Source organism: Didymosphaeria variabile (genome assembly GCF_027946475.1).
Source record: "Didymosphaeria variabile strain IMI 356815 chromosome Unknown scaffold_7, whole genome shotgun sequence".
NCBI classification, from domain to species: Eukaryota; Fungi; Ascomycota; class Dothideomycetes; order Pleosporales; family Didymosphaeriaceae; genus Didymosphaeria; species Didymosphaeria variabile.
Window position 1 is genome coordinate 376,412 of NW_026611626.1, and position 27,313 is coordinate 403,724.

The 27,313-nt window shown below is 52.7% G+C and overlaps 11 protein-coding genes across 11 annotated transcripts; 8 read left to right on the plus strand and 3 right to left on the minus strand.

The window, feature by feature from the left end:
- Window positions 1–553: 553 nt before the first annotated feature.
- Window positions 554–2,299, minus strand: N0V89_009257 (uncharacterized protein; the record flags this gene model as incomplete). Its single annotated transcript, XM_056218008.1, has 2 exons — window positions 554–2,139; window positions 2,296–2,299. The coding sequence occupies 2 exons, from the start codon at window positions 2,297–2,299 to the stop codon at window positions 554–556; spliced, it is 1,590 nt and encodes a 529-aa protein (XP_056067273.1).
- Window positions 2,300–3,596: 1,297 nt separating this feature from the next.
- N0V89_009258 (uncharacterized protein) lies at window positions 3,597–4,320 on the plus strand (the record flags this gene model as incomplete). Its single annotated transcript, XM_056218009.1, has 2 exons — window positions 3,597–3,927; window positions 3,980–4,320. 2 exons carry the CDS (start codon window positions 3,597–3,599, stop codon window positions 4,318–4,320), a joined length of 672 nt encoding a protein of 223 aa, XP_056067274.1.
- A 908-nt stretch (window positions 4,321–5,228) lies between these two features.
- Window positions 5,229–6,269, plus strand: N0V89_009259 (uncharacterized protein; the record flags this gene model as incomplete). The annotated part of the gene is made up of 1 exon (XM_056218010.1): window positions 5,229–6,269. The coding sequence occupies one exon, from the start codon at window positions 5,229–5,231 to the stop codon at window positions 6,267–6,269; it is 1,041 nt and encodes a 346-aa protein (XP_056067275.1).
- A 1,223-nt stretch (window positions 6,270–7,492) lies between these two features.
- N0V89_009260 (uncharacterized protein) lies at window positions 7,493–8,922 on the plus strand (the record flags this gene model as incomplete). Its single annotated transcript, XM_056218011.1, has 2 exons — window positions 7,493–7,499; window positions 7,898–8,922. The coding sequence occupies 2 exons, from the start codon at window positions 7,493–7,495 to the stop codon at window positions 8,920–8,922; spliced, it is 1,032 nt and encodes a 343-aa protein (XP_056067276.1).
- Window positions 8,923–9,128: 206 nt separating this feature from the next.
- Window positions 9,129–10,061, minus strand: N0V89_009261 (uncharacterized protein; the record flags this gene model as incomplete). The annotated part of the gene is made up of 2 exons (XM_056218012.1): window positions 9,129–9,766; window positions 9,830–10,061. 2 exons carry the CDS (start codon window positions 10,059–10,061, stop codon window positions 9,129–9,131), a joined length of 870 nt encoding a protein of 289 aa, XP_056067277.1.
- Window positions 10,062–10,615: 554 nt separating this feature from the next.
- Window positions 10,616–11,236, minus strand: NdufA8 (ndufa8, NADH-ubiquinone oxidoreductase complex I 19kd subunit; the record flags this gene model as incomplete). The annotated part of the gene is made up of 4 exons (XM_056218013.1): window positions 10,616–10,699; window positions 10,749–10,881; window positions 10,937–11,164; window positions 11,217–11,236. The coding sequence occupies 4 exons, from the start codon at window positions 11,234–11,236 to the stop codon at window positions 10,616–10,618; spliced, it is 465 nt and encodes a 154-aa protein (XP_056067278.1).
- Window positions 11,237–11,599: 363 nt separating this feature from the next.
- Window positions 11,600–12,950, plus strand: NUP57 (Nucleoporin nup57; the record flags this gene model as incomplete). Its single annotated transcript, XM_056218014.1, has 2 exons — window positions 11,600–12,080; window positions 12,127–12,950. The coding sequence occupies 2 exons, from the start codon at window positions 11,600–11,602 to the stop codon at window positions 12,948–12,950; spliced, it is 1,305 nt and encodes a 434-aa protein (XP_056067279.1).
- Window positions 12,951–14,961: 2,011 nt separating this feature from the next.
- On the plus strand, window positions 14,962–17,387 carry N0V89_009264 (uncharacterized protein; the record flags this gene model as incomplete). The annotated part of the gene is made up of 2 exons (XM_056218015.1): window positions 14,962–16,898; window positions 16,952–17,387. The coding sequence occupies 2 exons, from the start codon at window positions 14,962–14,964 to the stop codon at window positions 17,385–17,387; spliced, it is 2,373 nt and encodes a 790-aa protein (XP_056067280.1).
- An 872-nt stretch (window positions 17,388–18,259) lies between these two features.
- N0V89_009265 (uncharacterized protein) lies at window positions 18,260–18,808 on the plus strand (the record flags this gene model as incomplete). The annotated part of the gene is made up of 1 exon (XM_056218016.1): window positions 18,260–18,808. The coding sequence occupies one exon, from the start codon at window positions 18,260–18,262 to the stop codon at window positions 18,806–18,808; it is 549 nt and encodes a 182-aa protein (XP_056067281.1).
- A 1,807-nt stretch (window positions 18,809–20,615) lies between these two features.
- Window positions 20,616–22,547, plus strand: N0V89_009266 (uncharacterized protein; the record flags this gene model as incomplete). The annotated part of the gene is made up of 4 exons (XM_056218017.1): window positions 20,616–20,641; window positions 20,692–21,575; window positions 21,631–22,268; window positions 22,320–22,547. 4 exons carry the CDS (start codon window positions 20,616–20,618, stop codon window positions 22,545–22,547), a joined length of 1,776 nt encoding a protein of 591 aa, XP_056067282.1.
- An 853-nt stretch (window positions 22,548–23,400) lies between these two features.
- N0V89_009267 (uncharacterized protein) lies at window positions 23,401–26,944 on the plus strand (the record flags this gene model as incomplete). The annotated part of the gene is made up of 2 exons (XM_056218018.1): window positions 23,401–24,015; window positions 24,242–26,944. The coding sequence occupies 2 exons, from the start codon at window positions 23,401–23,403 to the stop codon at window positions 26,942–26,944; spliced, it is 3,318 nt and encodes a 1,105-aa protein (XP_056067283.1).
- Between the last annotated feature and the right edge of the window lie 369 nt (window positions 26,945–27,313).

The window sequence follows — 27,313 nt, forward strand, 5'->3', positions numbered from 1 at the left end:
AGCCTGAGGATTCTCTTGACTGACTTGCTTCCCTACATCTCCACTCTTCGTCAGCATACTAACATGGCTCCTCGCATGGCCATGCCACTTAGGCAAATCACCAAACGTCCGCGTACACCCTTCCCCCGGACACGGCAGGCCATCACGCCACCCATGCATCTCCTTAAGATGCTTGAGCGTCGCGCCCATGGGCATGCCATTCATGTTGCAGCATTGCCACCAGAGCTTGGGCATGGATTCGATGTGCTGCGTGAAGAGATGCATGGTCAGGGAGGAGATGGTCTTGAGGTCTAGACTACATTTTAGGCAGCGGATGTTGAGGTCTGCGAAAGGGGTGGGGGTGTCGTCGAGGCGGGAGAACGAGTGGTTTGCGTAGTCCCTGGAAGGGGTAAAGGACTTGTGACTGGAGGTCGAGGGAGAGTTGCGAGAAGGAGGCTGGGAGGGGTTCTTGGAGGCTGGATGCCAGGATGCTCTGTCGTTCGAGGTGCCTCTGCGCGGTGGTGAGAGTGGCCGGGCTGCTGAGCGTGAGCGGGCTGCTGAATGCGATCTTGGTTCAGTCGGCGGGGGGTCGGTCTCGCCGTGGTGACGTGGGCGGCCTGAATTCCGGATGCCATTCTACTCTTCCGGTTGACGGTGGCCTCCGGGGCAGCGTGTGTGCCCTAGGTGCCGGATGCCCTTCTACTCTTTCGGTTGACGGTGGCCTCCGGGGTGGCGTGTGTGCCCTGGGTGCCGGATACGACGATGTTCGCGATGATCTTGGAAATTGTGGTCTAGGAGGCAGTGAAACCGGCGGTCTATGTTCGACGGGCGGTATGGGCTCGGCCGCATGTTGTGCTGAGTCCGGATCTCTATTGTGTGGCCCGCTTCCAACTGACCTTGTTCGTTCGGGCTCATATACACTTTTTGGTTTCGGGGCGACTGAACTTGCTGGTGTGGGATCTTGCGAGCTCTTTTGTATCGAACCGACTGAGCTCTTGGACTTGTAATCGACTGAAGCTTTTGGTGTCACTTCTCGTAAGCTCTTTGGTGTAGTACTGACTGAATTCTGATGCACCTTTACGAGATGTCCCCGTAGTTCTGGGATGCTCTGAAAATTGGCTGCACACTTAGGGCACGGGAAAGGCTCCTTGCCCCAGCCATGGACCCCGCCCCAATGGGGAACATAAGAAGTCAATGATGCATTCCAGTAGTGATCCGCACAGCACCTGTAGTATATCGAGTCGAGCTCATCAAAATGTATTTTGAGCATATGATCCGTGAACGCCCTGAGATTCCCCCCGATTTTTACATTGCAGGCACAACAAAATAATTGTGCCATGTTGTACACCGGAAGATGTCGCTTTTGGACAGGGCGGCTTTCGATAATCTCCACATCACTATCGTCCTCCCAAATCTCCCCAGACTCTTGAGTGCTCAAGTCAGCTACGTCCTGGGTCTCTTCAACTTTTACGGTGCCTTGTTTGATGACCTCGGTGGATTTGTCCGAAGAGTTGGTGTCTGGGTTATTATCCTTATGAGAGTCGTTCCCAGGTTCTTCCCTGATCTCCTTCCTGACCTCCTTCCCGGTCTCTTTCCTCGTGTTCTCCCTAGTCTTCTCCATGGTTTCGCCTATGGTCTCTTCCATGGTTTTCTCCCCGATTTCCGCCCTGGTCTCCTTATTAGCCTTAAGGATCGTTATGGTAGTCTCTGTAGGCTTCGATAGCGGCGGTGGAAGTGAAGGTGGAGGCACCAAGATCCCTGGGCATTTCATAGGCTTAAAGCGCTCTTGTGGGTCTTGTCTCGCGTCACGCTTCTCAGCGTCTTCCTCCCGCAACAGGATAGCCTCCAACTCATTGTACATTCTCAACACCTCATCTGGTAGATCATCCCTCTTCCGACGCTTGTTATGTACATGCTGGGGCCCGCCCAGGGGTAGGAACTTTTTAACAGTGTAAGGCTTGTGTGCAAGGCGAGGGTCATTTTGTGGTACTTCGACCTCGACATCGGTATAAAGGCCGAATCCTCGAAACGGTGAGGGGTTGGCAACCGGGGGAGGTTCGTGGAGCTGGGCAAGCATTGAAGCCGTAGTATTCTCCCTACGTGCGGCAAGTACATCGGGGGGCACAAATATCGACTGGTGACTTTTGGCGCTCGAGCGCGCTGTTGAAGCGGACATTGTAGACTAGAAGATGTAAAAGCGGCACAGTGACATTCTTGTGGAAATGCTATAGGAGGAGGTCGGACGTTACAACTGCTTCCATCTCAAGGGATCCGCAACTGTAACCACAGGTCAACACGGGGAATTTGATAATTAACGCATGGCGGCAAGGTGCGCTATCAACAGGAAGTTGAAACATCGAGTCCACATGCAGGCACCCGCTGACGCTAGTGGAAAGCTCCTATCGATAAGCATCTGTGACTAGCCCATTCGAGACAGCTTCTTTTCTACTAGCGTCATGACGACAAACACACTGGCCCTATTGATGTCAAGACACACTTTACACGATCGATATGGCTGCGGTACCGGGTGCTGAAGTTAAAGAGTCGAGGTATCACGGTTGTGACACCGCACTAGAATGACTGTAATTACGACACTAGTGATGTAGAAAGGAACCAATAGTATCTAATGACAGATTCTGTTGTTGAGGCATTATCAGGACATCTGTACTTTTCAAAGCAGCATGGTATACAAGCGAGATAACTCAAACATCAGTCTACGAGATACGCTTAGGTGTATTCCATGTCGGTAGACTATCATGGGGGGAAAGCACTCTCAGAACCCCGGGACCGTCGTCAACCCGCAAGGCAGATATGGTGAAGCATAAGCAATACACAAAAGCGCTAGAAGTATAAAAGCGGTTGCCGCGCAGCGGGCGGTTCGAGGATGCTAATCAACATGGCCAATCTAGCGTGATGTACATACACCATTGTTGGTGGTAGGAGGCCGAAGCGCTAGGGGCGACTCATTTTAAGTCTGGGCCTGGAATGTGGCAGCAAACTAACAAACATGATCTGAACGCATACGTGGATTCTGCTGTGTCGGTTGCGAATCCTTTCTAAAGTCGGCGTAGACCCATGAATTCGCCTTCGAAATGCATACGAGTAGTTGACCACAACCCTAATAACACGACACCTTGTCCAATCGAACTCTTTTCGCCCTTACGGTCATCCTGCGAGGCTATCTGCAGTCGCTGTTGGCGGCTGCATGCAGAGATAAACCATTCTTTAGCCGTAACACTTCGTGTTTTGTGCCAATGATGAGGCGTGAGTTTCAGCCAGGTTGGGGGGCCGAAGTCTAGACATTAAGCCTTTGATTCTTGGCCCCCTATCTGTTCGATTGAAAGTACGCGAGGCGGAGAACAGTTCACCAATAAGTTTACTCTAAATCGATACATCAGGTGCAGCTACGCACTGATGCAGGTAAGCTAACACTACTGCTACAGCCATGTCTAAATCGGATGTAAAGTTGTGTCGAAAAACATAAGTAGATGATGTTTCCTCTATTCGACTCTTTCTTTGTGTGAGTATAGCAATACCACTGACTCATTCTACCCAAGTTTTACTCGAAATACATTCGAACATAGTTGTAAATTATCTTGAACTGCTTGTTGCCCTCTATGCTTTACTTTCGTCTGCACTCATTGCTCCGAGTCCTGGTATTCCTTTCTTCCCATTTGGCCCTTGCCAGTCGCTTCCGCTTTGGCATACAGGAGATATACGTTGGACTGCCCCGTGATCTCGAAGAGGATGATTTGGTCCTCGCTATCGTCTCAACTGCAGGTTCGGATTCCAGTAACCAGACGTGGTTGATCGGTGCTGTCGAAACGAACACGACAATCTCATGGAGCAATCTCACGCATGAGTTCGATGTCCCAGCCAATCCGCCCAACGTCTCGGTGTCTATTGGCGCTGCCAACGACCCTGACGCAGACGAAGAGAGCATCGAGGGTACGTAAACTATCTTCGCCCTCTCATAATATTGCCACTGAAATCCTTCCAGAGTTCGTGAGCGGCGTAGCAGATCTCGCGAGCTTACTTCCCGGCATCGGGGGCTTCTTTGGATCCCTCGTTGGCTTCCTTACCGATCTTTCTAATTGTACGGGTCCTGTTGTCGCCGACAATATCGTCTACGCTCCCGCCACGCTCGATAATATGACGCAGAATCAGAAGGTCTGCAACACAAAAAACTACACCAACGCATCGCCACATCTGCTGTGCGGCACCGATAATTCTTCGTACACAGTGACGTACTGTCTTGAGCGCCTTACGTCTAATGCGGTGGATTTGGTGCCGGGAATTTTCCTTGCTGTTGTGAGTCTGGCCGTGGCAATACTTTTGTGAGGTGATTGAGTCAACTGCTCAGTCGGCCGATTCGCAAGGGGTCTATTCAGTGATAGCGGAAGCTTTACTGTGGGGCAATGCGGGAACGGAGCCCTTCTGAACCGAAGCAGGAGTATTCCGTGGGATGTACAGAATACTCATGCAGTCTTAAGCCAAACTGTGTATGCCCATTCATTAATAGTTAGATGCAAGACATGGAAATCTCAGCCTAGTGTCTCATTTCCACCTCACTATACCTTATACACAATTTGCACTGCATCCGCTCACCCAGCACCTGTGCTGGCGTTTCATATTTCTTCTACTTTATTCATTGAGGGCAATGTATGCTTCGGCCGAAAGTGAACAATTAGTCAACCTCCTATGGCAAAGGTCGTGCGCGTAGCCGATGGATGGATGATGGATTTCTTGAACGGTTACCGTATTCGTATAGCTCATCACGACGACCGGTAGTCATAAATATCTCAGTAGGCGACAAAAAGACGTCGGTGGTGCTTTATAATAAAGTGCACAAGTTCTAATGCACCGATACTGTGGTTCCCAAGGACTTTGGTGCAAGTACTTGAGACTAGCCCTTTTGGGACAGCTACTATTATACTGGCGTCATAACGGGTCACCACATACACACTGACCTTTGACATCAAGACACACTTTGCACGATCGTACCTGCGCCGGTGCGGATATATCCAAACGTCATGACACTACGCCAGTTCCGCATAAGATCTGTCCCGCGGTCGCACTCCCTGCATTCATATACGAGGGACGCGCACAATCACTGTCGATCTGATTCGTGATAAATGAAGCCCTCTTCCTCTTTCCTACGGCTCTCTGTATACACACTTTCTCACAGACCGCTTTTTTCCACAAGGACTACTCTGCTCCCACGTCTCTATAGCTCTATACCGCCCATCATGCAAGCCGTCAAGAACACCGTTGCCGAGAACTTGGGCAAAGTCGTACCAAATACACACAGCCTCGCACCTGAAGATAGCCAGTTCTCGCTCGACCAGGTGCCCGATCTCTCCGGTAAAGTCGCCGTTGTCACGGGCGGCTCTGAAGGCATCGGCTATGGTGTCACACACACCCTCCTCTCACACAACATTGCGAAGCTCTTTATCATCTCCCTAGAGTCAGACATTGCATCGGACGCCATCAATGCCATCAAAGGCGAGATGGGCGAAGAAGCAGCCAACAAAGTCGAATGGCTCCAATGCGACCTGAGCGACTGGGAACAGACCGGCAAAGTAGCCTTCCAAATCACCGACAAAACCGATCGCATCGACATCCTAGTCAACAATGCGGCACGCGGCATTATGACTGTGCAATTGGACAAGAACGGCGTGGACCAGCACATGTCAACGAACCACATCGGTCACGTAGTACTAACCTCCCATCTCCTGCCCACCATCAAAGAGACTGCGAAGAAAGGCAACAAAGTCCGCATCGTGAACCTCGCCTCAAACCTGCACGAGCAGACACCTAAGGAGACGCAGTTTGAAAGCATCGAAGAGCTGAACAAAGACTACGGTCCCCAACCGCAATACGGCCGCACAAAACTCGCTTCCCTTCTATACGCAAAATACCTCGCGCGCCACCTCACCTCTCAGTACCCTAACATCCTCGCTAACGCGACACACCCCGGTATCGTAGATACGCGACAAACAACGGAGCACATCCACGAGGCGTGGCCGTACTTGGGGTACGGTATGAGCGTGGGGATGCAGCCGTTCAAGAAGAGTCAATTCGAGGGCGCGGTGTCGACCATGTTTGCGGCGACGAAGACTGAAAAGAGCGGACAGTATATCACGCCGCCGGCGATTGTGGAGCAGGGTAGTGACAAGGCGAATGATGAGGCGCTGGGGGAGAGGCTGATGGATCTGACGTGGAAGGTTGTGAAGGAGAAGACGAAGAGTCAGTCGAGTGATAAGGGATGTCCGTTCAAGGAAGCGTGAGGGCTGGAGCAAGTAAAAACTGTGGTAGTTGTGTACAGGCTAGTCAGTTCAAAGGATCCATCCATGTTGGATGTAGAGACGGATCCAATGAAATTATGAATGCAGTCTCTAGTTTACTGAAGAACGGATAAGAGCTGAGAATTTTGATGCACGTACAAAATTCACAGTACCAGATCGTTGTTTCGACGGGCGACCCCGGCCTTGACGACAAGCCCAACACAAGTAGAAGCGGGTATCTGAATTTCGCAGTAGTAATACATTCATTCAATCGTTATTAATCGGTCCCTTGTCGTAGGCCTGCAGTATGTCTCTCAAGCACACCTCAATCCAATGTGCATCCCATCTTCCCTAATCCATGTATCGTGACACTCTTATCCATGGCCAACATCTTGGTCGCCATGATATCTCTCCTTCTTCACTCTTCACCCTCCAAGTCCTTCTCCACGCCCATCCCCTCACAACTCCGCCTGAGCAACGGGTTGTGTCGGTCTCGTCCTCTGCCTTGGAATTGTCGTCGTCTGCGTCGCCTTCGCTGCATCCCGTGACAACTTCCACGCCGCACCCGCCATAAGCGCCGTCGTGTGCATGGGCTTCTCGTTTTCAAACACCGCGGGCGTGGGTTCTTCTTGGGTGTGTCTCTGGTGTGGTTGTGCTGAGGCGAAGAGGAGAGTTGAGAGGACGAAGAGGAGTGTTATTAGCAGCTTCATGATGGCCAATTGAATTGAGATTGGTGTATTTAAGTCGTGAGATGTATACAGCTCAAGAGAGCTTTGCGCCAGAGAAGGAGTCTTTGATTGACGAGGAGTCTTTGCTTTGGTGATATAATTTCACGTTGTAGCAATGCGCCCTTTTGGGAAGTCTGCCTGGAGTATAGTATGTACGCGGGTCCGCTGCCGGAGGGAGGTCCGCGTGGCTTAGGTGAGGTCTGTATGACAGGTGAAAACGTCCGACTGGCTGAAGCGTATAACTCTGTAGGCAGGGTAGGATCCGTAGGAGCACTGAGTTGCAAGGTTGCGTAGTCGCTGGCGTATGCCCCAAGACTTCCAAGGTTTTGTATGAGCTTGTATGAGCAATTGTCACCGAAGCGAGGGATGGTTGCGAGAGAGGAACGAGAAGAACGGGGTGTTGAGACCCGAGGGATTATAGGAAACATGCCGGCAGCAAGGGCCAAGCCAAACGTTACCTATATTGCGGCTGGACTGCGTTTGTTTGGGGCACTATCAATGGTGAGTGTGATCACACGCGGTGGTCGCTGCACGTTGACAACGGAGCACTCGCATTGGCTCGCGTAGACTTTCCCGACAATCTAGATCCAGCTTTGATATCGTCACGTGGACGCGTACCACCGCTGGACCCTTGGCAGCTCTGGAACTACCGCGGCTTAACCCGCATTTTGCATACACGCGAAACATTGGGCGCTGAGTCGCGTGAACGACACCAACTACAACAAAAGATCACTCAGAAACTGAGAGGATCATGTTGAGCTTACCTTTGATCACGCCGCGAGCGGTACGTCCCCTTCTTACCCTCCATCAATCACGATAAACAAACGATACCTCGTCTGAGCACCCCGCGCATCGTCTCACACCTCAGCGCTCTCTCATCACACGACTGACCTTCTCACCCAGGATGCTACCCTCTGGCCCTCCGTCCGCAAGCCCCATCAAACATTCGACACTCCGGACTTCTCCACCCCCCCATCGCAACATCACCGCCGCGGCCATACCGCCCACGCCCATGGCGCCCCACCCGCTCCCTCTTCACGCAGCTCCTCCACGACGAAAACAAGCAAAAACAACGCAATGCCAACATCCGCCACTTCGGCGCGTCCTGGATCCGACCGCCAGGAATCCAGAAGACATACCAAGCGATGATCGACGAGGAGAAGGAAATGAAGGAGCAGGAAGCGCTTGCGATGCGCGAGCAGCAGATGATGGATCTCGCGGCTGCGCAGCAAGATGCTGCGAATGCGGAGGCGAGGGATGCCGCGGGCGAGGAGATTGAGGAAGAGGAGAGGGATCTGGATGAGGATGTGCCCGAGGCGGAGGCGGAGGGGAGTGAGTCTGAGGTTTCGGCGTCGGGTAGTGAGAGCGGGAATGAAGGGAGTGAGGAAGAGGGCGGGAGTAGGGCGGATGTCACGTTCAATGAGGATAGCTTCATTGAGGGGAGTATGATCGAGGGAAGGGTGGGGCAGATGCTTGCGATGGAGGAGGCGTCTATGGAAGGCTCGCTGCTTGAGGAACGGGATCTCGATGATGATGTGCCGGAGGCGGGGGATTACGAACATACGGATTCGTCCTTGATGGACTCGAGCGAGGATGATGGGTCGTTTGTGCAGCCGCAGCCAGGAACCATGAGGTCGACCAGGAGCAGACGGAGTTCTGGCGCGGTGAGGAGTACGAGGAGCAGGAGGAGTTCTGCTGGGGTTAGGAGTGTGAGGAGGACGAGTGGTCTCGTGCAGGTTCATACCGTGGGCCAGGCTCATGCGATGGGTCAGCTTCAAGCGAGGGAGCAGATGCGGAATAATAGGATGAGCTTGGAGCTGGAGGGGAGCAGCTCGATAATGGAGGGAAGCTCATTCTTGAGGAGCAGCCCTGCGGCTGCGAGGGGTGACGTGAGGGCGAGACTGTTCGGCGCAAGACAACAGAGATGAAGGATTGACGTTGACGAGAACCATGATAAGATACCCATTCGATAGCGTTGTAATACTACTAGAATGCATTCAAAGCAGGAACCCGTCCTCAAAATAGAGTATACTGTGCTGAATAGAAGCTGATGATGCACAGCCTGATGCCATCGCCTCGAGCCATCGCAGCGAAATCTCACGCCATCTCAACCCATCCAACGCACCCTTCGCGCCTAACACAAAGCCAAATCAGCAACGACCATCTCCAGAAACCACACAACCCCACCGTGGGTCTGCGTCCGAACCGTCCTATCCCCTGGTGTCAGAACCAACGCAATATCTACATCAACCCCCCACCTCTCCACCTCCCAGTATCCACCCCCCAGCAAGAAAACCTCGAACCTCGCCTCAAAGCCCCATGCCTCATCTACACCCGCAAATCTGAGCTGCGCAAGCCTCCCTATCCACTCCCAGTCCGAAACCCGCTTCATGCCTTCAATTCCACGTCTCAAGGAGCGCAAAGCCAGATCGTCGAGCGTGTACAGCTCAGCTCGGATGCGGTAGTAAGCCTTGAAGTATTCCAGCATCCCATTCTCCTTCGCCAGACCAACGACTTCCTTCGCAAGCGCTCTTCTTGCTTGCGCCTCCGTTTCCCCACTAGCCTGCGCGACGAGCAATTTAGAAGCAGGACGGCCTGTGCCGATGGGTGCGCTGGCAGCATACGCCCATGCGGGGACATGGGTGCACTTGATACGCATATACAACTCCAATCTGACAGGCGAAAACCGTTCCTGGGGCTTCGTAGGGTAGGATTCGAGCACCATGCTGCCTGAGTACATCTGCGCGGGGTAGAGTGCAGTGAGGAGGTAATCTGAATACAGTTAGAAGTTGCAAAGGGCGCTGAGGGATGTCAGGGTGGGGGTCGGGGGCTTACTGAGGGTGCTAGCGGTCCATTTGAGGGGTGGGTAGGGCAGAGGTGGTGTGCTTGGTGCGGTGCTGGCGGGAGATACCTCAGTAGAAGATACGGTGGAGGATGTTGACATAGGTTGGAGTTTCTCCATGTGTGGGACTGGGAAAAGATCCGGGAAGGCGAGCGACTTGCCGTTGTCGATATGCTCGTCGCTATCGATCCGGTAGAGGTGGTCGGAGAAAGGGTTGGCGATCATTTTGGCCGCTGTGGAAGAATTCGACTCCTTGGCTGGAACGCTGGGCGTGAAGAAGATGGAAGGCTTCTGTTGCGAATGCAATGCGCGCACAGATCGTGGTCGTGGTCGTAGACGGAGAGGACGAAGGACTGAGACTACGAAGGGAATGGAGGGCGGCGATGAAGGATAAAAGAAAGGCAGCGAGTGAAGTGTACAACAGCGACAATAGGAACAGCGAGCACAATAGAATGAACGACGGGTGAGAAGTGAACAATAAGGTATTCAACAGGCCCTGCGATGATGGTGAAGCAAGAGCTGCGGAACGCGAAACCTTACCATGGCTAGAAATCAAAGAGTCACGAACTGAGTAGTTCGTAAAGTCAGAAGGCTGCGGTTCTTGACATGAGCATGAGCCACGGCATTGAATCTACGCTATCGACTCAGAGCGCGTCACGTAGTGGGTGCTTGTACAAACGGTCCGCCGCCGCCGCGCAAACGAATGGTCATCACAGCGATTTGTGGGAAAATTGAATTGACATGTTTCGCGATCTTGTTCCTGACATAGTATACACAGCTTAGTTCGTCGAAAAGATCTGGCGGCCCCGCAGATGCACGGGTGTCTCGCCCTTGGGCGTATCTGGTATCACCTTCTCTAATTTCTGCTAGAGTCAGCTGTGCGCAGAATGATGGTAGTTCGAAATGGCGTACTAGTTTGTCGAACACGCAGCTGTTCAGCTTTCGCTCTTGTGATCGGCAGTTCCACAGTTGGTGGTTTTGGTTGTCCAAGCATTTCCAGTGGTTGCGGAACTCCTCCAGACAGTGCTCGTTGAGGTCCTTGATCCTACATATAATATTAGCTCCAGTTTCGCTCCAGCGATCTTTCCGGAAAGTCATACACGCTCGCCGCGCACCGCGTCACCTTCCGGCCTTCCTTCATGCAGTCCAGCTCGCCCCGGCCGTTGGACTCAGTTTTGCACATCATGTAGTCATCGTTGTAGGCCTTGCATCGCGCGCCAATGAAGTAAGAGGCACTAAAGAGGGGTGCAGAGCTGGCGCCGAGCTCCTTGACCTTAGGAATGTCGTCGGGCAGAGGGGTGGTGTCGATGAGGGCCTGGTCGTTGAATCTGGAGCCAATTAGCACAGAATTGTAGCGAGTGAGCTGCGGAGGGTGCAAACCTAGGCTGACGGGACGACATGCTGGGCCAATGGCGGATTTGTTGTGCCCTAGAAACTGGAGTGGAAGCTCGCCGGCTTGTTCGTGAAGTGAAGTTGCGTCGCTCTTGGCGCGTACAGGGATTTGGATCAGCCGCAATTGGCTGGTGCTCCATAGCTTCCCTTTGACTTTCAAAACAACCCGCGGCCAACATTATGAAGGAAACTTGCTAACACTATCAACACAGTCGTCGCCGCACATCGCCAGCCTTCCGTGCGACCGGTGCGTTATTCTACCAGCGCGCGCTGTCGTGCGCATACGGTTCCTTAACCGCTGCGCCTGCCAATACGACCTGGATACATTCGAAAACACGCACCCAGACACCGCCAGCACCTAGACCTACACCATGTCGCTTTTCGGCAACCTCGGGCAGACAGCGCAGACGGAGAGGAAGACGGGCACGTTATTTGGTTCTACTACGGCCCCGCCGGGTGGTCTCTTTGGCTCCTCGCAGACTCAGAACCAGCAACAGCAGCCAACATCGAGCCTCTTTGGAAATGCGAATACACAGCAAAATGCGAACCAGGGCGGGATGTTCGGCAATCTAGGCCAGTCGCAGCAGCAGAACATGCAGCAGAACATGCAACAAAACATGCAGCAAAATGCTGGAGGAAGTATGTTCGGCGGCCTGGGTCAGTCTCAGCAGCAACAGCAGCCGCAGCAGCAACAGCCGAACTTAGGCAGCTCAGTCATGGGCGGCTTCGTCCGTCCTGCGCCAACCCTACATCCAAACCAACAGCAGCAGCTCCAGCAACAACAGCAGGCTCTTCCTCAGCTACGGCAGTCAGTTAACGACCGCTTCGCCAGTGCTTCTCTAAACGGCGCGCGTAAGTATAAGACACTGTTTCCTCAGACTTCACTAATAAAATACAGGGGAGAAATCAGTCATCGATCAGATGAAGACGATAGCTGAGAAGTGGGATCCCAACAGCCCAGAGTGTGCGTTCCAGCACTACTTCTACAATTCTGTGAAGCCAGAAGAAGCCCCTTTCTACGGCCCTCAACCGCATGAGGACCACAAGAAATGGGAAGAAGCGCTGGCTAACAAACCGAGTGAAGGCTCTATTCCGCTACTCGTGCGCGGCTTCGAAGAGATGGCGGCGCGTATCCAATATCAAGTCTTCGCCATGAACACACTACAAAGCCGACTGCACGAGATGAATAATTGTCTCGGCGTGATCAAAGACCAGCACGAGCTGACAACCGCGCCGCGGATCACGAAAGCCAAGCAAAAGCACATTGAGCATACTCAGCGGATACTTGCGCTTGCTACCAAAGTCCAGATTCTGCGGAACCGGGGATACGCGATGGACCAGACGGAGGAGGAGCTGAAGAAGAAGCTTGCTGAACTGGAGAAGAGGGCGTTCGATCCGATCAACGGCGGCAAACAGGAGGAGATCTGGGCACGTATGTCGAGCGTGCGGGAGCGCGCACAGGCTCTGCAGAAGGAGACCGAGAGGCAGGGTAATGCGGCCGCCGCAGGTAGCCAAGATGGCAGTTTGTCAGAGGACGACCAGGCGCAACTAGAGAAGGTGAGGTCAAGTCATTCCTTGGTCCTGTCGCAAGCTAACACATGTCAGATCCTCAAAGGCTATGACCAGCAGCTGCAACATCTCAAGAAGATGGTCGACGACACGGTGCAAGAGTACAACGAGTGGGAGAAGGAGCAGACAAAGCCACCGAGGTCAAGAAGGTGAAGAGTGGCATAAGTCAAGGCGTGTACGATATCAAGCTCAGCTTCGAATCTGGAGGTTGATTTGCCGGCGGTGCAGGTCAAGCTACATTGGCATGGCGGTCATAATGAAAAGGGCGAAGGACAAATGGTCGGTTCGGATTTTGGAAGTTTTGAGAATAAGGTTGGAGGACCGATTGCAAATGATTTTTGGGGCGCGGTGGCATTGGAGGGCGGAGTGTCCGCAAGCACTCAAATGACCTGCGATTTCGGATCCATCTATAAAACCTAGATACCAGAGCTCATCGCTCAATGCCAGCCATAATGCGCTCCAAAGACACAGTGTCGTCCGCTGTTGTACAGTCTAATATACAGTGCCATCTCACCAAGTGTTGAGAAGACCATCACATAGGTGACCGCATCCGTCGTGAACGCCCGTGGTGTAATATGTACAATTGCCGATCGAGTCTCTCTCTTCAATTATATCATCGGATTGGGTGAAGGCTTTAGTTGGTTGAGGAGCTTAAACAAGCTTGCGCGCGTAGTCGACAACGAAAGGCGAGAAGTACAGCACAACAGCGCCGGCGAACGTCCACTTGATGTCGTTTACGGTCTGGGCTTCGGCGCGCTCGAGCTCCTGTTTCGACGGCTGGGGTGGTGCTGTTTGCTGTTAGCTACTCCATCTTCCTTCAACTTTGCCAGCGCAAAGCTTTCTGCTACCCCGATCCTCCAGGATGGAAGAACACGCACCTCCGAACATGATGACGGGTTATGAGTTGTCGGTTGGGGAGAAGGGTTGATTGTGAGTTGTTTGGTGGTGGTGGACCGTTAAGATGATGACGTTCGTTGATCACGGTTGTTTAATAAAAGTTGACGATGGGAAAGCGGTAATTCACGAGTGGAGCGCCGACGCATGTCACGTGCGAGCGCGTGGTCTGCTCCTTCCCAGGAATGCGCGACACGCTCCTACACAACCCAGTCACGACTTGGCCTCATATCAAATTGCTTAATCACACTTTCTACACCTTGACACGCTTGACTAATAAAATCAGCGGGATCTAAGGTCATTCACCATTCGTTGAGTCCTCTCTCACCGTTGTTGGGCAACCCCCACAAGGCTGCACTTACCGGGATTGGGGATAGTGAACGAAGTTGCATCAGCCCCAGAAGTGCAACGAGCGAGCCCCTGAGAGCTTACTTTCTCGCCCGTGTGGTCAAGACTCGATGAGATTGCTGTGCCATGACATCGGCAGGAGCCGGTCGCGGATCGTAATCTGGGGTTCCGCGGTCCGCCGAAAACGATTTACGAAGGCTTGCAGCATGCCCACAGGGATGGCTTGCAGTGTGCGCGAGACTTCATTGCAAGCATGACGACTCAACAGTCCCACAGAAGGGAGTCGCAAGCTCTGCTAACTCTGGGGACTTGTGGGTCACCAAATGTCATCAGGCTGGTTACGCCCGCACAGCGCAGCTACGCCGCAGGACTTCGGTTTTCTACAATTGTTCTACACCCTTTGACCACGGTTCGCGAGACAGGGCGAATTTGTTTCGCATAAGAAGACCAACAGGGCCGATTGTCAGATTACTCAACTTCCATCTTGGGCTTCTCGTTCAGTCATTCAACCTAGTAATCGTTGTTTTATAATCTTGCGGCCATCCTGCGGTAGTTCTTCGTACACTGTACCTTGCATACAACTAGCGGCCGATCCACAGATCCTACTTTTGGTGGCGTAAGCACTTATACTGAGCTTCAGCCCACCGCGCTCCCGCTCCCCAGCAGACTTCTTGTCGCTGTCACCTTCATTTTTGGTCCTTGACTATTTCTTTATTGCAAGATGCTGTCGCTCGCTTCAACCCTTTTTCTTCTCTCCTCCGGCGCGAATGCCGCTTTGAACCATCACTATCACGCGGCTCCCATACGTAGAAGCGAAGGTTACGCGACAAATGTATATACGCCAACGCCAGTTGCGACAACGCCACAACCGACTGGTGGCTCTTCTTCAGGGAACGGAAGTTCTTGCGGTGCGCCGTTTTGGATGGAGCAAGTAGCCCACCAGGGAATCGCCTCATTCAATAATGATACCTCCTACCAGGTCTTCAGGAACGTCAAGGACTACGGAGCTGTGGGAGACGGAGTAACGGACGACACAAAAGCCATTCAAAAAGCTATCACTGATGGAAAGAGATGCGCGCCCGCCGTCTGCAAGTCGACCACTAGGACGCCAGCCACGGTTTACTTTCCAGGCGGAATATATTTGATCTCCGAAGCGATTATCGATTATTATTACACGCAGATTATTGGGAACCCGAATTGCCTTCCGACTATCAAGGCGAGCTCGAACTTCACGACTGCCAACCAGGACGGAAATGATATCGGGTATTTGATCGATGCGAGCCCGTACGGCGCGGATGGTGAATTGGGCTTTGGAGCTACTAATACTTTTTTCCGCCAGATCAGGAACCTCGTTCTTGATACGACGAGTGTGAAGGCGAAGGCGATTATGAGGGGAATTCATTGGCCCACCGCGCAGACGACGTCTCTGCAGAATGTGGTTTTCAAGATGGCGGCTGGAAACGGGACAAAACATGAAGGTCTCTTTATAGAGCAAGGCTCAGGTGGCTTCATGAACGACCTCGATTTCCAGGGTGGACACTACGGACTGAACGTGGGTAACCAGCAGTTTACCATGCGTAACTTGTCATTCAGCAACGTCGACACGGCGATTAACCAGCTCTGGGATTGGGGTTGGACGTACAAGAGCGTTTCGATCGACAACTGCCGCGTCGGCTTGAACATCTCGTCTTTAGATGAAGACGGAAGTCTGACCGTTGGATCTATCACTCTTTTGGACAGCTCTATCTCGAACACGCCGATCGGTATTGTAACCAGCCGCACAGAGAGCTCGCAGCCTGACAGTGCTGGTGCTCTGTACTTGGAGAACGTCAAGCTCGCGAATGTGCAGCAGGCTGTTGTTGGTCCCAACAGCACTATCCTTGCTGGTTCAACTGCGTCCACTGTCATCGATGCTTGGGCGGACGGACATAGGTATGTGTCTATGTCTCCCCTCGGCCCGGGGGTCCAGACTCCTCTTGCGCCGCTCGAGGCCCGTGGCTCTATCGCTGCGACCAAGCGACCATCTAACCTTCTTGGATCTGACGGCAAGTACTACGAGCGCTCGAAGCCGCAATACGAGGGCTTGTCGGCAGACCAGTTCCTCAGTGCGCGTACCCTTGGCGCGAAGGGCGACGGCAAAACGGACGACACAAAGGCTCTGAACGACGCCCTTCAGAAAGCCAAGACGGGTGGTAAGGTCCTGTTTCTCGATGCTGGCTACTACAAGGTTAGCGGCACGGTCTACGTCCCTGCTGGCTCAAAGATTGTTGGTGAAGCCCTCTCATCGGTCATCATGGCCAATGGCCCCTTCTTTGGAGACATGGAGAACCCCCAGCCCGTTGTGCAGATCGGCACGCAAGGCGAGGAGGGCTCGATTGAGTGGTCTGATTGCTTCGTCAGCACACAAGGCCCCAACGCGGGAGCAATTCTCATTGAATACAACCTTTTCAGCCCAACCACAGGCGAACCGGCAGGGCTATGGGACGTTCACGCCCGTATTGGAGGCTTTGCAGGCTCACACCTGCAACAAGAGCAGTGCATCAAGGAGCCTGAGAAGACTACTACAGCAGCGAACCTCAAGAAGGAGTGCATCGCATCTTATCTCTCCCTTCACATCACACCATGGGCGAGCGGAGTGTATCTGGAAAATAACTGGCTCTGGGTCGCCGACCACGACTTGGACGACTCCCTCAACAACAACACTCAAATCACCATCTACGCCGGCCGCGGTCTGCTCGACCAGAGTCTGCAAGGAAGAGTCTGGCTCTACGGCACGGCCGTAGAACACCACGTCAAATACGAGTACCAATTCGTCGACACAAAGGACGTCGTCATGGGCCAAATCCAGACGGAAACAGCGTAAGTTCATGCGTTCCTCCCCCTTAGAGACAACCCCGCTAATAGAAAAACAGCTACTACCAACCCAACCCCGACGCCACCATGCCCTTCCCCGAAAATCTCGCCCTTTTCGACCCCGTCTTCTCCTCTACCCCTGCATCCAACAACACTTCGAACAGTACGTCAAACAGCACGCACCCCATCTCCCCCAATAACGCAGAGGGCTGGGGCCTCCGCATCCTGCGCTCCTCCAACCTGCACGTCTACGGCGCAGGCCTGTACTCCTTCTTCGACAACTACAGCACGAAATGCTCGGACGTCGCGTCGGAGGGCGTGTGCCAGACGCGTATGGTCAGCATCGAAGGGTCCGCCCTCAGCCACGATGTCAACTTGTATAATGTGAATACGGTGGGGGCGACGTGGATGGTTACGAGGGATGGGGTGGATATCGTGGCGAATAGCGATAATAATAGTACGTTTGTGGATGGGGTTAATGTTTTTAGGATTTGATTGATTTGGGTTTAGAAGGTGTTGGGGGTGGCGGGAGGAGATAGAAGGGAGGGGAAATTGTGTGTTTAGATACCATTGCAGGGGTTTGTAGTGATTAATTATTCTATGTTAAAGTTGGAGAGGGCAATGAGTGAATTGTTTTACAGCGCAGTGTGGGGGTTACGGGATGCGAGCTAAAGGCAAGTCCGACATGGCGATTATGTTGACGAGCATGCGGTTGAGGGGTTGAACTTTAGGGTGACAGGATTTAACACCCTGCGTACCAAAAAGCCCAGAGATGCGCTCGCCCACAGTCGAACTTAAGAGGATGCGCTGCTGACTGCAACGGAACTTAGTCTTCTTTCTTATCCGATGGGTAAGACTGGGTTGTTTGCGCAAAGTCCGAGATGTCGTTTGGTAGAGCATATTCACCAAGGCGTGTATCACGAGCTAGTTTGAGCACTGAACGGAGTTATTCCGATAGCCATCAACCAAAACATTCCCTGTTATAGGAAATAGCCGGAGGTCAAAGTGTTGCTTGGAAGATTGGCCGACATTTGTATGTTCAAGTAAAGATCTCAAGAGTGGACTTTGATAGATAGGAAGGATACTCGATGCGAATAAGGATATCTGCAGACTGTGACAGAATGTTTGGCTCTTGTATCATCCACATGCCAAGTTTCTCTTTTAGGCACTTTTTATCCGTGTTGTTAGGCAGCGTGCGTGGGAAGAGCTTTATGTGACTTGTTCGGTAATGCTGAGCGGTGATGGGTACACGATGTAGCTGCTAGATAGAACTGAGAGCGCAGTCAACCTCTGCATCGCCCACCTCACTCCCATCCTCATCTTCCACACACGCCAAGGTGTCCAGGCACCTTCCACAGCAAGCGGCAATGGCCGGCGAGGAAGGAACGAAAGTGCTCTTTCTACACTTACGCGTCACCGCCATCCTTGACTTCCCTCCATCTACAGACTCTCTCGAGACGGCCATCAACCCAGTCCACCGTGATAAGCGAACGCTAGCAACAGCTTCAGCCGAAACATACGGCGACGAAAACACCGTCCCTTTTACGATGTCCAATTCCCCAACCTGGCTCCGTGACCAAATCCTCGGTACATCCTCTCTTTACTCTCCCTCTCTACAGTCCCTAATGCCCATCTCAGCAAACGCCCGTGCCTTGCATCCCGACAAGAGCATGTTCCGCATGGACTTCATGACCGGCCGCATGTCGCTCGCACCCAACTACAGCCTTGTCAACGCCGACGGAACCTTCGTTACGCAGTATATGTACTACGCCAACGTGTACTGCCTTGTGCCATCCCCTGTGCACGGGGGACCAAAGTGGAAGATGGAGATTGTTGAACTTGGGATGGGTGTAATGGGGAATGTAGAGAACGCTATGGATGCTTTGGCAGGGCTCCTTGAGGTAGGTTGGCGGTGACGGTGTGGAGGACTGCTCAGGGGAGACTGTCTAGGGATCTTGGAACAGTGGACGTGGATCAGGATGCTGACGTACGACAGGATAAGGTTCATAACGTGTATGGAGAAGCGCCGAAGGTTGGCGCGTGAGAGTTGGTGTGGAAGAATGGGAACGGAAGACTGGAGAGTTGGCAGATCTGCCTCGGGTCAAGCAGGGTGGGGGGTATGATTAAGAAGTGAAAGTTGGCATGAGAGACTCTGCATGCGATCGATGTTTACAGACCATTCTTCATCAAAGCAGGAGAGGGAGAGAGATGAGACATCATAACAAGGATTAAAAGTCAGGAACGAATAGAAACCAGGAATAGGAAAGACGATCATCAGGTTATTTGTGGGCGTGAAAGCATGTGTTTTCGCGTTGAGAGAACCAAAGGAAATGCTCGTAAGACTTTGTCCAGAAACTGAGCAGCAGCGGATCATGAACTTGCAAGGTCTCAGGGCAGGGGTATACTAGTGAAGCAAACAATGACTGTTTAGGAAAGTCATTGTAGTCGTTCGATTGGGGCAGCGCAACTGCCTGAGATTTCTCGTACGAAGCTGCAGTTATAAGCTAAAAATCGCCTTACATAGATCTGTTACCATGGTGGCGGAAGTGTACTTGGACTACGGCCTCGCGTTCGATTGTGCCATGTCGCTGAAACAATAGCATGTACACCCTCTCAGGAAGAAGATATGCGTAGCGTGTCTGCGGGGAACAGATCTCTTTGCAGTCCTTTACAATGAGGAACTCGCTATGTACCCGTACTTCCTCCAGGAGTTTAAAGTTGAAACTTGACTCGTGGGATCCTTGCGAGATCTCGGTTACATCATGGAGGATTCTATTCATTGCTTTTGCCCCGCGACAAAATCCTTTCAAGTTCATCTTGTCACGCGATTGTATTTCCTTCTTCGAGTCTCACTCGGCGTCATCGGCGTCATCCATCTTCGTACCGCTCGCGTCACAATGCCTTGATGCCGCCGAACTCATGGCATGTGCAGCAGGAATTAGGTTCGTGAAGGCGCAGCCACGAGCATGGGTTAAGACGATAGAAGCATCAATATGATCGCCATATTTCGAGGGCATAAATCCAAACATAGATCGGCGGGTGATTAAGGGGTAACAGCAGGCCGCTCGTAAAAAACAAACGCCAATGTCCGCACGATAGGACGTTGCAGTGGCGCCCAGCCAACGCACATCGTGGCGCTTGCTCTAGCCGCTTTCGTCATCGCGCACGAGCACAGACCTGACGGGTGAACGCCCTTCCGTGACAGCGGCCAAAGTTCTCCAACCACATCGATCTTCCTGCAGATCTGGACAGGGGCGGAATCGTGTTTCGTACCATTCCCTGCTTGCGGACGCCATCCCACCATTTCGGCACCCAGGCGGCTAGACCTCATCTCCCTGCACCACCCGCAGACCAAAATGTCTGGCCAACGAAAGGCCGCCGCCGGGATGCAAAGCGTCCTTGCAGTGTCCTGTGCGACTGTCGGTGATGAGCGTCTGCGACTTCCTTTTGAGCTGAGCCTGGACGCGGTATTGCATTGCCCCCGGACGCACCTCTAACAGGCATTCGCTGGATTGATAGAGTGCGGCGCGTGTTCGCCGACTCGATCCTCAGGTCCCTATTATGCGATAGCCTCGCCCACTAGCTCCATCAGTGCTCTACCTCCCTGACTTTTGGTGGGTCTGCCACTTCGACATTGGTACAGTGTCCGATGCGCTTCATCGCATATCAATCTTGCGCAAAGCCGTTCGAATGTGGTCACGACTGAGTTCGACCTCGTCCACAATGTCGTCGCGGCGAACGGTGCTGAGGTAGGAAATTTGTTCGATTCTCGTAAAGCTTGGCTAACTCACCGGTGTAGCAAGCACCTGAAGGAGCGCCATGTCAACATGATATCCTTCAGCGCCTGCATAGGCTTTGGACTGTTCCTCAACACAGGAAAGGTCATCTATCTGGCTGGACCGGGAATGGCCTTGGTCGCGGTGGTCCTTGGATGCTCGATGATGTGGAGTGTAATCGCCTGCTTGGGAGAGATGACCGCCTTGTTCCCGGTTCCTGGTCCGCTGTTCGAATTTCCGGGGAGGTTTATAGATGAAGCAGTCGGATATGCCACGGGCTGGATGACCTGGAGCGCGTGGATTGTCATTTTGGCAGCCGAAATTCAGGCTGTGGCTCAACTATGGAGATTTCGATTCGATCCCGAATATTTACGATCCGTGGGTTATCCAGACGAGCAACTGGGATGGAGTACAGAACACTACAGCCCGGCCGTTTGGGTGTTCTTGTTTTTGATCATCGTGCTGCTCATCAACCTACTTCCAGTCCGACAATACGGCCAGCTGGAGTATATTTTCGGCGTCATTAAGTTAACGTTCATCTCATTCCTGATCGTCTTCAACATCGTCTTATCTGCCATGCAGAGAGTAAAACACTCGAACCATTTCTGGACATGGAACGCGCCGTGGGGATTTGCTTCTGAGGGCATGGTGATACATCCCACATCGTCGAATCCAACAAACCCAGATGCCATGGTCAAGGGGGATCTGGGCCACTTCCTGGGTCTTTGGACAGCAATTACTACCTGTGTATTTTCGTTCGTCGGTTTTGAAGCTATCGCTGTGACAGCACCTGAGAACAAGGATCTTGAAAAATATGAGACAATCAAGATTGCGACGAAGAAGCTTTCCATGCGGATATCGATCCTCTACATTCTGGGCACATTTGTTGGCGGCCTCAACGTTCCATGTAAGTACTTGCGATTCATGCCCGGATACTGTAACGCTTTCTGACTGAATGTCAGATGACGATCCGAATCTCATCAATATCCAGATCAACGCCGTCCGCGCAGGACAGAATAGTGTATTTGTTCTTGCAGCTGTCAGGAATCACCTCCGAGGTTTCCCATCCGTTTTCAATGGCTTCTTTATCTTTGCAGCCACCACTTCTGGCATCAATGCGCTCTACACTTCCAGTCGGCTCCTGCACGCGCTTGCAAGTATCCCAGAAGCTTGGCCGTTATGGTTCCAAAATTACAGAAGGCGGCTCGAAAGAGTGAGCGATGCCGGTGTTCCACTCGGCACCGTGTGTGTTTCCTGGTGCTTCGGATTGATGGCTTTCTTAGCGATCAAACCATTCCCTTCGGTCATTCTTGGGCGAATGACCAACAATGCAGTCATTGCGGAGCTGATTTGCTACACCATGATCTGTCTCGCCTATACCCAGTTCTATCACAAGATCAAGATGGCTGCCAATGACCATACCCTCGAAAACCGTAGCGCGTTCAACCGAGACGACAAGCAGTATCCCTATCGGACTCACGGGCAGCTCTTCCGTGCCTGGTACGGATTTGGCTTCTGCTCCCTGCTCATTATTTTCAACAACTGGAGGGCATTTGTGCCGCCTTTCTCCACGCCCGACTTTGTTGCGTCATACGTTGGGGTAAGTATCAGACAACTCAAAGCTACTTGCAAGCACTAACGTCGCACGCAGGTTTTCGTCTTCCTTGCTATCATCGCAGCGTACCATGTGCGATCTGACGGCTGGAATCCACTCAAGTGGCGGCGTAGTGCGTCTATGCAAATCCACCGGCCACCACCCAAGGTCGTGGTTCCGGGGCGCAGACGCGGCCATTTGGAAACCCCGAACCCGAAGATGCCGTTTTGGCAGGAAGATAATGCAAAGGCGCTTGTCGCTTTCATCTGGGGCTGGCTCAAATGAGTGGGAGGGTCGCCCGCGCCGAGGTAATGTTGCCTTTCTCGGACGAGTTCGGTGCAATGGTTGACAGACGGCCGGCTCGCCTCGTGCTAGCGCTGTTGTGACCACTGTCATCGCATGTAGATAGTGCATGATACAGTAGCATGGTCCAGAACAAGTTACCAGCTTCCAAGATAGCAGCCTCGAGTAAGGCAGCAATCCGCGCAAGTCTTCATCTGTGTCCTGGAAGAGGTAAGCCCTTCTTGCTGGCGTGTCGCACCGGAGCGAACATTGAAGAGGGCCATGTCTCGTGTGAATAGACAGGTTTTGTGTCTCAGGCTGGCTGCCGTAACAAACTTTGGCAGCTTCCTCCCAGGGACGTAGGTGGGGCATCGTTCACGTGACAAGAGACCGGTCAGACGAACTTGGCCTCGACCATGGTCAAGGGTTAACGGTCTGTCGCTACAGTCGGACTGTCCGTGCTATTATTACAGTTCGGCTCGGACAGTGCGCTCGATCAGTCCCCGTGCGTGTGGCGCGCACACATGTTGTCTTTCCCGCTGGGTTTATTGCGATACCCCAGTCCGAGCTGATGGCTGCCCATCCAACCGTGGCCGCCCAAGTGCAGCAACCTGCCGTACGTCCTCGCTCGGAATGGTGCAGCCAAGGCCGTCACTTTCTCCGTCCGTTCGGCCACAACTGTTGCACCTTTCGCAGCTCGCAGGCAGCAGGCCCGATCTCGACCGCACACTCGAGAAGGCATCCTGTGTCTCCCGTCATGCGTCTTCCCAAAAACCACCTACCTTCTGCGCCGCCTTTCCCTGGTTTCGTATTCCGCGCCTCGAAGCGCTGATCCGCTTCTCGTCGTCCCGCGTCAATGTCCCTCCAACACCGGAACCTTGCGCAAGTCTGGGAGCACCTTCAGGGCAGGCACGACATAGCTAACCTCCTACGCGAAATCGTCGGCCAACACTCCATCGCCAGTCACGACACGGAATCAAGAAGCATTGAGGAGTCGATCCGCACCATCGGCTGGATCAAGATCGTTTTCGATGCCCAACGATGCTACTTGAGCGGCATCGCGACGGGTGTTGCGGAATGCCCACCCTACGTTCTTTCGTGCTTGTTACCGCCTGACCTTCTATTCTCGACTATTCTCTACCTTATCAATGTCAAAACCAGTCTTTTTTCCTCACAAACAACGCTCATGACCCGGGAGTTCACGCGTCCAAGGCATATTCTGGCGCAAACCATTCTTTCGGGGCTTCGTCTCCTCCTTTTGCGGAAGGAAGGCATTAATGCGAACGACAAGCGACGGCTCCAGAATGCTATTAACCAAGCTTGGAGAGAAGATCGACTACACGGGGTGGAGCGTTTCATCGTGGCTGAGTTGTTCGCAGAGATACTCAACGCGCTTAATGAACCATCGCGCGAAAATCCATACGCGCGGGAATGGGCAAATGCGAAGTTACCAACATATGCCGCGGGTCTTGTAAGTGATTCAAATTCAGTATTTCGTCATTGGTTTCCGCATCGGGACAAGGGTCTGGTAAACGCTTTGTGGGCGCTCTGACTCCACGATATATTTCACGTCCAAGAGGGGATTGAACAGTGTCCGCCTGAGAATGTACAGTGTGACATGTTACAGTCTATCTCAGACTAGCACACCAACCATTGACGAGGTGTTATACTTCTCATCCTTCAACTAACGCCTGCAGTATCCGTTGGACATCAGGGTCGAGACTTTCGTCACACCATTGATACATGGCACAATGGAAGAGGATTGGATGGATGCGTACTGGGTGCTGCACGACTGTCTTTGGGCGGTTGAGTGTGCGGTTACCCAGCGGTTTGTTGACCTTCGCCGACAGACTGGAGTGCTCGGCTCGAACCAAATCTCAGTCGACACAGACGAAATACTGGAGCAGCTTTGGCACACACGAACCAGTCTCATCATCTCAATATTCCACGTTACGGGTCCGATGCAGCCAACACCAGCGCTTCTAGAGTCTCTAGCAGTCACTCTGCTTGACTGGGATGAGGATTTGGAAAACTTCCTATCGCGGCAGGACTCACTCCTCCAACAGCAGCGAGCACCGACGCGATCTGGCCCAAACCGTGCTTATGGCAGACACATAGCCGAATTGAATCCGTATTTTGAAGCGGCTATGACGAGTTTCGCGGATTGGTTACCAAATCGACAGTCAGGTTACGAACAGTTCAGCGTGAGGAGGCCAGGGGTGACTCGACACAACATGCAAGAGATGGTTAGAGACTGGGTTACGAAAATGGCTGCGCCGAATACGGAGACAATATCGAAGGAACAAGAGTCAGCGAGACTGCCCGTTTACGTTGTGGATTGTCCCAAGCTGCATGTCATATCTAAGAGACTGTTGGAACATAAACTTCGGTGGACTGATAAGTGGGCATTTGAAGCCATCCAAGGAAATAGTCCAATAGTGAACTGGAAAGAAGGCGTTGCGTGCCCCAGCTGCACTGGAAGCGAGAAGATCAAGCTTGCTCGTCTCATCGAGCCCTTCCAGCTTCTCACTACTGCGCTCGACACTTCTACCTGGCGGGACGACTTCAGTCTCAGCCAGTACAGTGTAGGCGAGTCCGGATCGTATGACGCCGCCTCAGGGTCTCGATCTACTACCTCAGACGCAGGCAGCATAGTGCCTAGCTTAACATCAAACTCGGGGGTGAGCAATAGCCAACCATCCCACGCCTCGCGACCGAGCGACCCAGACATCCAAATAGTACCACCCCTGCAGCCTCCACGTTATACCGAATCGCCCGTAAGCCCAACGACTTATAACCCACTTTCGCCTCGTTCACACTCTCTCGAATCTGCGCTCGAATACCCGATCAGTCCGCTTAATGAGTCCTTGAACATTCCCATTGCTCTCCCTATTGCTTCGAGATTGTCTATCGATCTACCCATCCCCGTTCGTACGCCAAGCATTGATGAAAACATAGCAGAGGCAGAGTCTGCTTCTATGCCTTCGGAGATGTCAAGTGGAATGAATGTGTTTACTCCAACAAGCTCCGTCAGAAGCACTCCCAGCTTCAGTAAGATGAAATCTTCGAGTCGAACGATCCGAATAGGGAGTTCGTTCCGTCGAAAATACAGCACGAAAGAAAAAGAGTCAACCCCACTGCCAAAGGAACCTTGCTTCGCTTTCTCCGCTGCCGGCCACTCACTACTATTGTGGGAGGTGGGTGCCGATCATCTAGTTCGTTTCGACGTGCCTAGCAACGATGCGTCGGCCATCCAAGGTTGCAGATATGAGGTTGCTGGAATAGAAGCAGCGGCAGCTGGAAACCACAAATGCGCCATTGTTGCGTCTACTGGCTTATCTCCGAGGAGGCTCGTTATATTTAACAGCATCAATATCAAGTCTGAAGCAGAGATAGATCTTGATCTACCCGGAAGAGCGGGCGAATTATGTCTGGCTGTCTCTCGAAATGATAAGTTCGCCGCAGTATCATTAAATGACCAGATATTGATTTTTGGTCTGGAGAATGGCGGTATCAAGAAGCTTTCTTTTCATCACCAAATCAACGTCTACGAGATGAGAAGTGGCGCCATCAAGAAACGAACGATCCCCGTTGGACGAACTACGAGCGATGATACGGTCTCGACCTTGCACGATTTTGAAAAGGAACCAGGGTGGTTTGGGGGACAAGGCAGAGGACTGAGCACTAGGGAAAAGGCCGAGGAACAGCAACGCCAGTCGGTCATCATTTCAAGGAAGATCTACTTTTCCACCGACAGCAGGTGTCTTGTAGTCGCAACCCAGCTGGGTGATCACTGTATCTATGCCGATGTTTGGGACTGCACAACAGAGCCAGTTACAACGGTAGCTGAGCATTCGCGGTCATTCAAGATGCCTCCTTGGACGTTGAATGACGGCGACCTGACCAGCGTTTTCTACGATTCCGCACGCCGCTCCGCCCTTGTGACGGCTTTCCTAGGGAAAGAGTATCCCCTTCTTATTCCGTTCCCCGGTCACGACAACCTCCAAAACGAAACATACAGTACGAAGGTCGTCCAGGCCGCTCAATCGCCCACCGGAGAGACTTTTACCGTCGTCAACGCAATGACCGAGATCATCCAATTCGAGTACACCACGAAAGGCACGTTGTCACCGCGCAAGCTCAAAAAGGCTTCTTCCAAGATCAGCCAGGGTGTGTTCAAGCCTGGTGCGATCGCGCTCGCCATGCCGCTTGAAAACGTGCTACAAATCTTCTGGGTCAAGGACGGCAAGTGCATGCTCAGGAGCGTCAAGATCGGCGCATCGGAACAGTTCAAAGACTACGATCTCCGTCCACATTACGATCGCTTGATGAGCTTGAAGACGAAACCTGTCATTGCGAGAGCTCCCAGCCTGATGATTCCCGAGCTCGACGCAACTTGAAATATTGGCCTTCCCTACCGATTTTGACGCATTCACCATGATCAAGGTACGACACCGGCGCCTGCATACAACGAGGATATTTTCTACGGCCTCTGAGACGAGACGACGACATTGACGCCGCACTACGAATAAACGAAGAACGAACGACCGTTGCAAAAGAAAAAGCGAGGCGCGTTGAACCTGCAAAAACGAATATGCATATGCCAGGTGGAGAGAAACCGTTACGGGGTTTTGGCGTCACATTCACGGTACGCTCGTATGGCGCCCGCACGCCCGACGCAATGGCTAGGACCGGGGTTCGGTGCCGCCTGCCACCAACGCCGCACTGAGGTGACATCCACATAGTGGGGTGGTGTACCATTGAAGAGC